At 43.3% G+C, this 12,979-nt stretch overlaps 1 protein-coding gene across 7 annotated transcripts in view; it reads right to left on the reverse strand.

Moving 5' to 3' along the window:
- tanc2b (tetratricopeptide repeat, ankyrin repeat and coiled-coil containing 2b) overlaps positions 1-12,979 on the reverse strand; it is a gene marked incomplete at its 5' end in the record, with an annotated part of 160,030 nt that overhangs the window by 114,595 nt on the left and 32,456 nt on the right. For all 7 annotated transcript variants that reach the window (XM_084341343.1, XM_084341341.1, XM_084341345.1 and 4 more), the window contains one exon: positions 5,289-5,394. In XM_084341343.1, coding sequence (XP_084197469.1) covers positions 5,289-5,355 — 67 coding nt within the window. The remainder of the gene's footprint in view (positions 1-5,288; positions 5,395-12,979) is intronic.

The raw sequence follows: 12,979 nt of genomic DNA on the forward strand, positions 1-12,979 counted from the left end.
GCCACGGGCAGCAGTAACAGCGCGCCGCTGTGTCTCAAAGAGAGCCTTACATGCACACACTGGTTGACGTCTGTGTCTTAACGAAAGAGACTCGAAATTTGATCTCTCAACACTGCTGCTGCTGTGACTGCAAGACATTTGTCCTTATTGTTTAAACAGCATGAATCTCAGGGTGTGAGATTACACTACACTCTCAAGTGAACATTCACTAACAGATCTTAAGAGGCGTCTGATGAATGGCAGAGTGGTTGGACTGAGAAGAATGGCAGCAAGTTACAGACTGACTCAACTATTAATGACTGTCTGAGAACAAAACACAACATATTTTCCCCGATATAAATAAAGCATAAGGCTCAGTGAGATCTGCATGACTTCTGCCTGCTGGGAATTTGATAAGAGCGACTAAGAGAGAATCTAGATGCTGAGCTGCACAACGTTACTAAATGGCTGAAAATGAGCGACTTAGTACTGATTAACAAAATTAAATGTATTTTATTTGGTAGGAGGGATGTTCTTGCTGAAGTCACAACACTCAACTTGGTGATATCAGTCGTGCAGGTCACTAAAACCAGACTACTGCGTGTTCATCCCATTAATAATCAGAATAATATCCCAATCAGAATAATAATACCTCATGTCATTACCAAAAATCAGAAGAAACCGATCCAACAGATACATTTTTCAGTGTTTCCCACACATATATTTTACTTTGGCGGTCCACCCAGATGTATCAGCAGCTGGCCAAGTATATTCAGCGACCCATTTCCACATTTTATACTATTTTTTTAATCCGTCCGAGAGAACAGTGCCATCCCCGATCGATTAACTAGCGGACAGTCCACCCTCGCTCCTCCCCTAACGCCTACTGTCAATCATCTAATTACACCCCTCCTGTAGACGCACTGAATGTGATGTGACGCCTCCTGATGCACTTGTTTTGTATGAATTTGCTGCGATGTACTTCCCTGCACGTTGATTTTGATCAGCTGCTTAATGAACATCAAGCTTCCTCCACACACGGCTCATCTGCTGTTATGACCACGGAAACACAGGTGAAAAAATCCTACATGCGAGGTGTGTTTTTTGGTCATCTTTCTAAAACGTAGGAAGACTTGCAACCCCTTAACCTAATAGGGAATAAAGAATATTTCCCCACATGGGTCCATGTTGCAATGATGTTGCAGGATGACAGTCGCAAAAAACTGTCCAATCAATGAGCCGTCAGTCCGTATGACGTAACGACTACAGCTCAGAGTCAGTGTGAGCTAAAAGGCAACAATAGATCTTGTTTGTCTTTGGATCGAACCGAATGAACCCAACATAAAGGTGTGAGAAAGTTTCTCATAAGACAAAGCAGTGACTCAGTGCCTCAGCCGATTATATTAGCCGGACAAAAGCAGGCTACCCAATGTAATTTCCTGAGATAAAACACCCTGTTCCCTGAGTGTGTCACAGCAGAGATTTATGCACTTGGGCATCGTCGCAATCAGAGCAGCTAATCTGTGTTATTCAATTTTAAAAATGCCATTCACCAGCTTAGCAACTTGGGGCACAAACAATTTTTTCCAGCACAGATCAAGGGACAGCTGGCTCATCTGTTGTCTTCAGATTAGCGGGTAAATTCCCCCTTCGGAGCGCTGGCATTCCTGAAGAGAGACGCTCACTTGAAACTGCATCAAACGCAGTCGACGATCATCTCATCTCACAATCTCACATTTGAACCGCGGACCAATCTCGGCAGCCGGTGCATCCACACATAGGGGCGTTTTTTTAAGAGGCCTCTCTTTGAGCCAAGTGGGATGTGGCTTTCTAGCGCTCCCTGTCTGTCAGTAGCTGATAAGTCAGGGCTGCTACTGTAGAAGTGATCCTCCAGATGTCCTTGGAGGGAAGCAAAGAGAAAACATGTCTGCGTATACACACACTGTTGACTGCTGTCAACTACTTAAAAACTCATTTTTTGAGGAGGCGTTTCTGTCATTTCACGGGTGTTTCTCTGTGTGCTTTCTGTCTTTGTGTTTGTACATATTTATGAATGTTTTTTTCTTGTTTGTGCTTTGTGTTTTCTTTTTGTCTGTACTGATGTTGTTGTAAAGCACCTCTTAACCTGTGCTTAAAAAGGCTCTATATAAATAATGTTGTAACAGTATTTCTGAGTTTCATCCTCTGATAAGGCTGCAACTACTGATTATTTTCATTACCATTGTCTCGATTGATTGATTGAACTGATTAGTTGTCTGGTCTATAAAAGACTGAAAACGTCTCGTCAAAATTGTGTTTAGTCTTCTCCAAAATTTGGGCTGAGACTATCAATCAATCTGGCAATTATTTTCTCACTTAACAATTAGTTGTTAGTCTATAAAACATTAGAAAATGGTGAAAAAAGCTGTTTTCCAAAGCTCAAGAAGACAACTTAAAGTGTTTTATGTTGTCCACAACTCAAGTTTGGATGTTTTTTTCTTAAAAAACGGCTCAAAATCACAAATCTTTTAACAAAATAGTTAAACAATCAACTAACCGTTGCATTTCTATCCTCAAAAATACATTGGCGTTGGTGGCAGCGTGTGTGTGCGTGTGTTGAACTGGATACAGATGTTTCAGTGCGGGAGCCACACTGTCGTGTGCTCAGAGGAGTGGATTTCCTGCAAAGTGACTGCAACAGATATCAAAACACTGGAGGTTACTCCAGTCAAGCTCTGCTGCTCGCTCTCCTCTCCACCTCACACATAAACACACAAACACACCGACAGCAGAGGGGAGGTCGGTTCTGTTCGCGGCCCTGAAGCCTCGCAGTGAAACACAACACAATAAGTGTGGATTAATCACAAGATCTCATGTGTATATACTGTGTGTAATCTTTTGCGGCATAAACTTAATTAAAAACAGTACAAAATAAGGATGTATGGTGGCCCTGAAGGTCAAAACACAACAACAGTTCAGATTACAGAAAGTTGTTCCCGTAATGTTTTGACCTTCAGGGCCACAGAAAGGACGAGAAGATAACTGTGGATCGCAATAAAAAAACACCAACAATAAGTGGATGATCTCCCAGAGTTTCCTTTTATATAAAGATATAAAGAGGTGGGAGAAGGTTGTGTAAAGAATTTAATTACAATTTCATCTTTTGTGTCACATTTTCGCCCAAAATGTTTATAAAATGCAAGTCAGCTGTGAGAATAATGTGATTCCCCTGACAAATATAATAGCTTTAGAGCGGCAAGTTTTTATCCAGCAGGGCTCCGTCACAAGTTCACGAGCGTTCTTGTAATAGTCAGCAGCTGACAGATAACAAGATCATTGTAGTTGACTTAAATTGAGTAAGACTGATAACAACCGCAAAGTCAAATGTCAAATTTAGCTCTGAAAGGAAGCCTGGCCTCCCGAAGTCTGAAAATGAATTTCATAACATTTAAAAACTGTACACTGTGGAAAAGTTGATCTATTGAACGTCTTTAACCCGACACCTTGAGCTTTCCGCCGAACACATTCACTGTCGGAGTGCGGTCGAGGGAAGAGATGGCGATATAATATGCTGTCGGATATTTCAAGCTGTACAAAATTAATTCATCTGTGCAAATCAAGTTTTTGGCTGGACGAAAGCCTCGAGAAGGCACATTTTCACACCATAATAAAGACCCTGGAAACCCTGGGGAGGCGGTTAAGAGGGAGGAGGTCGTTCCATTGGCTTGGCAATAACCCGAAACTTATTAGATTCAAATAAGAGCGACTGTGCCGTTACGAAATGAACACTCCGAGCTCTCCCAAGTGTTGCTTGTGGCTGGGATTATCTGCCACATCAAAGGGCCCGTTCCTCTGAGCGGGAGCTTTATGAGGACTGAGTGACAGTAATGCATGTGAAGGAACAAAAGGTTTTCATGTGGCTCCGCAACACAGTTACAGCATATTAATAGTTATTTCACCTGACTGAGGGGGAAAAGGGGGACGTACAGGTTGGTCTGTGAACCACACGGAGAAAAGGTTTCTGATTAGGCTGACTGCATGCAGCGCTCACCATGTTAACTTCAATTTAAGACCTTTTAAATACCACATAAACTTAAATTCAATACTTGATCATGCCAATAATACTTAATTGGGACAATAAGGTACACAAATGTATTGACATCTACTGTATATAAAACCTCTGTCAGGGATTCCCAGCTGTACAACAATGATTGCTATTAATTTAATCAATCAATTAACATGAGCCGGATCCGGTGAATACGCAGCAGGTAATGGATGAACACTTCCAGTGAAATTGACCCGGTGTTATATGACAGCCTCAGGCACGGTCACAACAGCCACATTTTCAGGTAGCAGTCACAACTGGCTCTTTTGGAGCAGTTGTTTAGAAACCAGGGGTGACAGTCGCACTCAGATGGAGACGAAACAAGCAGGGAAAGCTTTTATAGAGTCGTTTACAACCAACTCCTGGAGCAGTTAATTTGTGGTTTGAATGCAAACGAACCAACCACTAGATTTTATGACAGCAAATATTTGATTTCAAAAGCTAAAATATCAATAAATCTGCACAGGAGGCGATCTAATGTTAATATCTGCAGCAGGCGAGAAAAAAATATCTAGAAGGCCTGTTCAAGACCTTCAGATGCCCTGTTCATTAGGGCGAGAGGTACCTGCACTAATATTCAGGATAAAAACACATTTAAGGATTGACCTTGAAACTTGATCTGTGGGGAGGACTGACGTTCACCCAACCAGCAGAAAGTGGCTCTCTGGTGGGAAGCTTTTACCGTGAAAACGACTGCAGGAACTGTTGAGCTTGCTTTAAAAAGCAGATTAACACTTTGCTTTTATTACAGCTCTGATGGCACAGCAAAGGATAACCATCATTAAACAGTGAGAAGCAAAAACTCAAACCTCCAGCGATGAAACAACAGTGACAGCGACATTAAGCAGGTGCTACAGAGCTACCGGATCGATGTGGAGAGAGCTCGGTCGAGCTGGGAACCGTAACGTGATGTTTGTGCTCCCGAGCAGGGCCGAACAATCGAGGGCGGCTCAGAAATCAAAAAGGAAAAAACTCCAGAGTACAGCATGACCAAAGCATGGAGCTCACAACAGGAGGTAAAGCTATTCAAGCAGCAGAACTGATGAGCTGGTTTGCATCTATTTTTAAGCATAAAACAGCTTTAAATGGATCAAAAATACATTTCATCTGCTGAGCAGCGTGTTCCTGCTTCCTAAAAATACACTCGGCGAACGAGTGGCCACCTTCTGTGCGCTGACAGGCAGATGCGTCATTGTTTGTGGCTGGCATCAGAAAACACACTCACCACTGCTGCGACTCTTGCGGTTGGCCTTCCCTCCCGTCAGCAACATCTTCAAGCTGTTCCTAAACATGACTGCAGCAGATGCACCGGACTAGACTACAGAAAAAATCTGTTGGGGAAAGAAGAGAGAATAAATATTAATGTTTCTGGGAGCACTTGGAGTGTAACCAACTGTCTGCTGTGAGATCCTGCCGACACTGTTAACAATATGATTCAAGAGTTAAAAAGGCTTTATTAGATATATCAGAGCAACACAATAAACAAGAATGTCAAAGCCAAGGACGACAGAAGAACCTTAAATGGGACTCTGAAATGCGGGAAATCATTACTTGGGTCCAAGAATCAACTCAGAATACAATTAACTTCTACTCTCTATGAAATAATAATATTAAATAGAATTGTGGAGGTGAAAACTGTTGTTTTTTTGGTTTTTGGTTGTTGGCATAGGTAGCGATTGGGGTGATTGAGGACCTCAGGGTCACTTTGACGTGACCTGGAGGAGACAGGGATTGAACCACAACCCCTGCAGATAACGGGCAACCCGCTCCGTCTGCTGAACCACCGCAGACCAGTTCTTCATTACTGTATCCTTGTTATCTAGATATATATATTAACTGGGTTAACAGAATCGCCTTTAAATAAACGCTGTTTACCGACATTCATAAGAAGCATTGTAGGACGACAAAACCTTGCTTGTGAACTGAGCCTTTCAAGGATGCCCCTTTCATACCCAACAATGATACTGCCACCTGTCACCAATAAACCTGTTTACCTGTTGAATGTTTTTGGATCACTCCACAACGTTCACAGTCTTTTGTTGTTCCTGTCCCAACTGCTGAATTCATAATAAGCCAGCAATACGTTGATGAGATATATGACTCTAGCTCGCAACGAGGCAGATGAGGAGCTTGTGACAAAGAAGAACTATCTTTAATGCAATATTGAGTTTAATGGTCCAAAAAAAGAGTAATTCAAAGTCTATTTCAAGTCTGGCTTTAGTCTACAAGACATTTCAAAGATCCTAATTTGCAATTAAATAGATCGTGAAATTAGTTCGAGGCCAGTTCGCCCATTCTGAGTTTGTGGTGAATGAACACACATTTTTGCAAAGAGACATTTCCTTCACCTTCAGCAGGTCAAGGCCACATCCAATACACAGTATGCAGAGCAGACGCTTGGCACGGATAATATAAACAATGTACTGCACAGTATCATAAAACTACTGGTGACGGAGGACGGGCTTTCAGTACTAAAAAGGAGCTGCACAGCTGACAGATAGCACCATAAACCATAAGATCATCTTCATTTCTTGACAGCAGCTTGCTTCATCCTGCTAATTCCTCCCCTCGGCCCCCCCCCCACCCTCCATACACATATCTCTGCTGTGAGTAGCTAAAAAGCACGGCAGCAGATGTTCTCCATTAGATGGGAGTGACTCAGCAAAGCCCCACAGACGAGCTCCAGCTGAGGAGCCAGCTTTGGACCCAAACAATTAAAAAAAAAAAAAAAAAACCTCAAAGAGGAGGACATGGAAAAGCTCTCAAAAAGCCCTCGTCTCCCCTCCCCCACGTAAAAACCATGCTTAACCAATGTTTTTCCCAATCCCCTCGTGACCTTGTGAGGGGTCTGAAAGGCTTCCAGGATCATTAGACTACAGACACTGCAAGGGTCACTGGGGACATGGGGATGACAATGAGGCAAAAGATGATATTATGGTCAGGTGGGATCATGAAACTGAGTCATGAAGCACACATCTTTGGCTCTACTGATGAATGTAGTGTTTTTTTGAGAGTGAATCTGAAGGTCACAGCCCAGATGGATTAGCAGAGGCAGGTCTAAGACTACCCTAAACTGTGATGAGGTTGAACCTTTGAACTCCAGCCCCAGAGCACATTTTTTTTTGTTTGATTTCATCAGGCTCTGTCTGTCTGGCCCTTTTGTAGTATTAAGTCGTCTGCAGAAGGTCTCAACAAGATTGAAAACGGAGTGCGGTCCTGGCAGTTGCCAATTTGGAGTTTAGCTCAAGTGTGGAGAAAAAGAGAAAGAACTGAAGGAGAAGTCAATTTAAGCAACAACAAATATACCAGGGGGGGAAAAGAAGAGAGGAGCTACTGTAGCTGCCAAAATGAGACCAGGCCCAGACTCAAATCACTTCAGATGCTTTTCGGAGATGCCTCCAGCTGTGTTTGTTATTTGTTTTGAAAGAAGGTGTGTGCCGATACTTTTTTTTTGCCCATCAGTGACCATTACGATTTTTTCTAAATGTGTATGTTTTCTTGTTTTGCAGAGTGCTGACAGGAAACACGCTACCTTGTGTGTAGAGTGCACATGAATTGAAGCAGGCGTAGGAGCCTAACAAAGATGGAGGGGTCATTATGTCGCTGAATCTTTAGTACATGCGCTACTCGACTCAGGTAAGGACATCATTACAGCCATCGACTTGTCAATAACCAGACTTGCCACGCCCACGCTGTGAAACACCCTGTTCTTCGTTTATTTTACTCTAAACGGGACCATAATTAATAAAATGAACATCATGCTGTATTGAAGAAGACTTGAAACTACAGATTGAGGCTACAAACACATCAGGAAACTGTTTACTGAGGTCATAAATCAAGTAAGAAGTAGGGTTTTTCTGGTTTCAGGTTTAAGGCACTTCCGCCTTGGCTTCACTTTTCAGATCCGGAAGCTGAGACCATATTTCATACGATCAATGGTTAACCAATCATTGCCTGCCGTCTTTCACAACTACAGGTTCACCGAGATAGAAGTTGTCAAACTCTCTCAAGATCCGACTTTGCGAATGTGGATGCACACATACAACAATCTGTAGTTGATGCTACGGCCCTCTGACAGACAAAAAAGTCAACTGTCTTCCTCTACGAGGCACCACAAGGGTGAAAACCAGCAATCGTCCAGCTAGACAATCATTCTGGTTTTCCGACACTCCACATCTGTCTGATCGAGCCATTATCAGGCTCATATCATTACGTCTAATCTCGGCATCACTCTTTTAAGCCTTCAAAATATAATGACTCGACTCCTTTAGGACATGCCGTTCGGAAGAAAGTACATCTAGTATCATTACAATTAAAACGATATCCTGATTTCTGTCCGATTTAACGACCTTCCTACAATAACTACATTTCTTTCTTGCCACTGACTGGTGAGCTGGAGAAGTAATATCTGGCTATCAGAGGCAGTGACAGAGGATCCTGATGTCTGATATGATTGTGCATCCAATAACACTTTTGACAGCAGTTACCATCCCTCTCTCTCCCCCCCCCCAGTCGATAACAGTGCCAGTAAATGTCCCCATCAAGGCCGATGCAGATGAGGGTTATGGCAGTGTTTTATCTTCTGATGTAGGCTCAGACTTACCAGCTCAGTTTGATAATTCCTCCCGCTCACATAAAGCACGTCTCAGCCGCTCTGATTCATAGGGGTCGCTGACAATACATATGAATATTTTTGACCTCGTTCGCCATGCAGAGCAGTGTCACCCTGCCATCGTGACAGCCTTCCCTAAATAAAAAATGAGCCTGACATTTGTCTCTGTAACATTTGGCCCAGATCCCGATACAACTACTCTCTGGTGAAATGAAGAGTGTCTGAAACTGTAAGCCTCCTACAGGGCCGTCTATTATAAACGTGTTATCAGCACCTGATACGATTGTCTCGGCAACTTAGTGGAGTTAACTGATGCTACAGGCAAACGTGCCCACAAAAGACATGACGATTCTCCAATTTAGGGGAATTTTGCCCATTTTGCTGGATTACATTTGCCAAAAAAAGGGGCAAAAAAATGATATGTAGGGTTTTATAATCACAGAACAAAGCAGCGACACGGCTGCTCGTCTCGCCTTAACAAAGGACTGAGGCACCCAGTCCAGCTCTGATCAAGATGGTAATAAGTGATAAAAAGTTGGGACACTGTTAAGATGGACTGCAATGATGTGCAGATCATTTTCGACCCAGATCTTATTGAATACAACACAAATACAACATGTTTGGAGTGAGGGTTGTACCTGAGGACTGGGCCACGTTTAGTTTTTCCCAGACCTCCTATGTTTAGAAACACTAAGAGCAGAGATGCTGCTGCGAATAGACTCAGACAGGTAACAGTAGGGCAGGTCAGATCGTTTCATTTATTTATTTTGGTTTGTTTCTATTATTTAGAGTCAGGCAGACCTTGCTAAAACGAGTTAGGCGTCCTCTTATGGTTGTTTAAGAATCCTCACTACTTTATTTCCCCCCCCTTCTTCTGTTGCGTCACCTCTTAAATGATCTCGACTGTAAATGTATCTATGATGAGCGATAAAGCTCTCAGCCCCTCAGTCAACTTCAATTGGACTGACTAGCACCTCAGCTGTGGGAGAGAACGAGTTAAAGCCAGCTTAATCACAGCGATCATTGCAGCTGCTTCATGATACGGTGACACGAGTGATCCCTACACCTACCAGAGGGAGAGATGAAAAGCATTAGTCACATCAAAAGCAGCAGAGCTCGTTCAAGGCGGCTGAGCGGTGACACACAAGCTACAAAAGGCTACATTGTGGTGTGGACTGACTGGAATAGTCCAGATTTTTTCACAATCCAAGGATTTTTCACACTTTTAATTACCATCAACGAAGAAGAACATACTGTGAAATAAACACTCCAGTGATGAGCAGAGGCTCTCTTCATTCTGCCTGAAGTCTGTTCATTGGTATGAATCGTGCACCGTGACGAGATGTCGACAGTGGTAAGAGAGCGTAAGGTTGCGGCAGGTCATGTCTATCGGCATGCGCGCTCATCTCCGATGATACATGCAGGGCCGTGCAGGGGCGCCTACAAAAGTATCCACGCAGCTCACCGCGACTTCACCTCAGCATAAAATATGAGCGGGGAGTAGCTTATTATGTCTGGTCTGGTTAGCCTGGAGGCCAGAAGGCATTCTGTGATTTTAATACTAAATCAAAATCTTAAAAAGTCTCTCAGTACATTTTGTAGCTTCAGCTCTCCACAGTGCAGCTGAGAGTAGCGTGTCCACAGGTATCAGGCACTTACATTTTATGCTTTTTAGGAGCTTTCCAAGATTTTTCTTTTACCAAATTTAACACCGATGTTTCTGAATAAATCATATTTTTCTTATTCGAGCACTCAGTAGTACATATTTGGGTCTGTGCAGAGGTAGATTTTATGTCAGAATATGGTGATTAGAGTGAGTTAGAGGAGTGAGTCAACATTTTGCCAACAGGTAGAAAGCACAAAGACAGTGTTAGTATTCGGTACGGAGCGAGGGTTAAAGATTTGTAACGTCAGAAACTCTCAGGCAGAGAAGCGTGACTCATTGTGATAAATGATAAATAACATAAAATGTTTAGGTGGAGGTGTAAAGGAGCCGAAAGCTGCTGCTCTTGGCTAGCTATGCTTTGCTGCAGCTAGCTTTTGCTAGCTATTTAGCTCAGGGCTCAGTTAGCTGTGGAGCCAGTGGCCCTACAGTTTGTCGGGACCGAGACCTCGGATCACAGCGGGAGCCACCGCGGGCGACAGGGCTCAGCTCAACTGGATTTGGCGGCCTGGTGTGAGAATGAACACAGCTGGGATGAGATGAGATTTTTGATCAATAATCATCAGTAATGTGGAGACGAAGACTCAGCGGGTAAAGGCAAGTATCATCAGAAGAAGAAGAACAGTCTGGTAAGTTCAGAAATCACTTTACTGTAATGCAGCCTTTAAAACCAGGGGAAGACAACACTTACGTCACATCACAATACAAAGATAGTCAAAATACATAGTCTCATACCACGATGATATAATATCCATATATTGCCTTGCCCTTGCTGAAAAGCCTGGGGATGAAATACGGAGGCCTTCACAGTCTAGCCCGATAAATCTGTTTGAATATGTATAGCAGGGAGCTAACCAGGCAAGGCTGTAGCCGTTTACTAACTGCCAGAGCAGAAAATAGGGAGAGATGTTGCTGTCTGTTTCTAGAGGAGGCAATCAATGTATGAAATCTTAGAGGACAGGATACTGAGTAGGCACACACACACATACAGACTCGCAGGTCGCCATAGAGAAGACAGCCACGCACACAGAAAATGTACCCGTATACACAGCTGAAGCAATGTTTCATCTGAGGGTGTAAGCACACACATCTCTCATTCCCACTCTCTCTGACCCTGTGTACCGGCCTTTGTGAAGGGAAGCCAAGAAGCAGCATGCTCTCACAGCTAATGTGCGTAAGCGGATGCAGCCCATCTCAGGCTCTTCCACAGCTCGGGCATAATGCTCCTCCAGTGTGTTAAAAACCACTTAAAGGCACATTCACCAGGCCCTGCGTGATGAGCAGCTTTCATCTGGTCACCCCGAAAAAAAAAGCAGCGCGCTCGTTTGTTCTGATGAAAAATGAAACGCGGACACGGCTCGGTTTCGTTTGTGAATTAACAGCCTCAAACGTGCCTTTTGAGCCAGACAGATACCTGCATTTAAGCTGCATTAGTCATTAAAATCTGTTGGTTTAGCTTCAAACCGCGCTCGAAGAATTGCTTCATCACGGCATGATGTTGAGGATATTAGAGGATTAGCCTAGGTCTCCTCATGCAGCTCTTGTAGAATGAATTAAAATTTTAATCACTAAGCTCCATCTAAATTTTTTAAACATAAAAGAAATCCAGCTGGCAGCAGGTGCAGACGTCCCCCGTCGGAGTCTTAAGTCCGGATTGAGAACCGCCGCGGCCCTCCATTAATTATAGAGCTTATTTACAATCAATAAAGTACCCTTTAATGGGGCCAGCCATGGCAAAGGCCAGTGTTGCAGGGCGTCCAATAGGATTTATCTCATGTTACCCCTGGCCTTCAAATTAAAACTCAGAGAGGAAACCACGCAGACACAATCATAAAATTAGAGAGGACACGTTTCCCCCTGGGAGTGCTCTTACTGTGATTATAACACAGATTGAGATGGAGGAAATTGGGCTTTTTGAACAAGGCAATATGCCCAATGATGGTGAATGACTACAGGGACGTTTCAGGGTAAAATCTAATTTCTCTAAAAGATATAATAAGAATCTGTCTTATTATATTGGTCACCCATGAAAGAAATACAGCTCAATATCGCTGGTGAAAGGAGAGTCCCTGCGAGGCCGAAGCACAATGAAGCATCAACAGCTTTAGAGTGACGAATGGACCTCGCCCGGAGGTACGACCATTTCTCGGAGCAGTTACGGCAGAACTGGGTGGGTCCGACTGGGAGGCAGTGATGTCAGATATTAAAGGAACAGTGCTGAGCGCAGTGAGTTTTGTGTGTTAGTCAAAAATGTGTCTACAAAACAACTTTCTTTATATACATTTGTTGACAGTGGATCAGTTTGAAGTGTGTCAGGGAGTTTTATTCAGTCTGTGGGAGACATGGAACAAGAAGGAGCTGTTAGATGAAGCGCTGCAGGCGACAGGCTGCACACCACCAACTCCTTTTTACTAATTGATGTTGCCAAATAGGCGCTTTTGATTTTCGCTTTGAGAACAAATCCTCCGTGCTCCCTTCACGTTTTAAGTGAAATGTAATCGTAGCGTCCGTCGTCCGACTACGTATCGCATATAAAAGCAAGTTATGTAACACTGGATCACCGACTACCATGGCAGCTCTAGGATGAAGCCATTTTATCTTCTTTTTTATCATCTGTTTCTTTTTACATTTTAAAGTCTCA

The sequence above is a fragment of the Pagrus pagrus genome (assembly GCF_965226575.1).
Source record: "Pagrus pagrus genome assembly, chromosome: 21".
Taxonomy (NCBI): Eukaryota; Metazoa; Chordata; class Actinopteri; order Spariformes; family Sparidae; genus Pagrus; species Pagrus pagrus.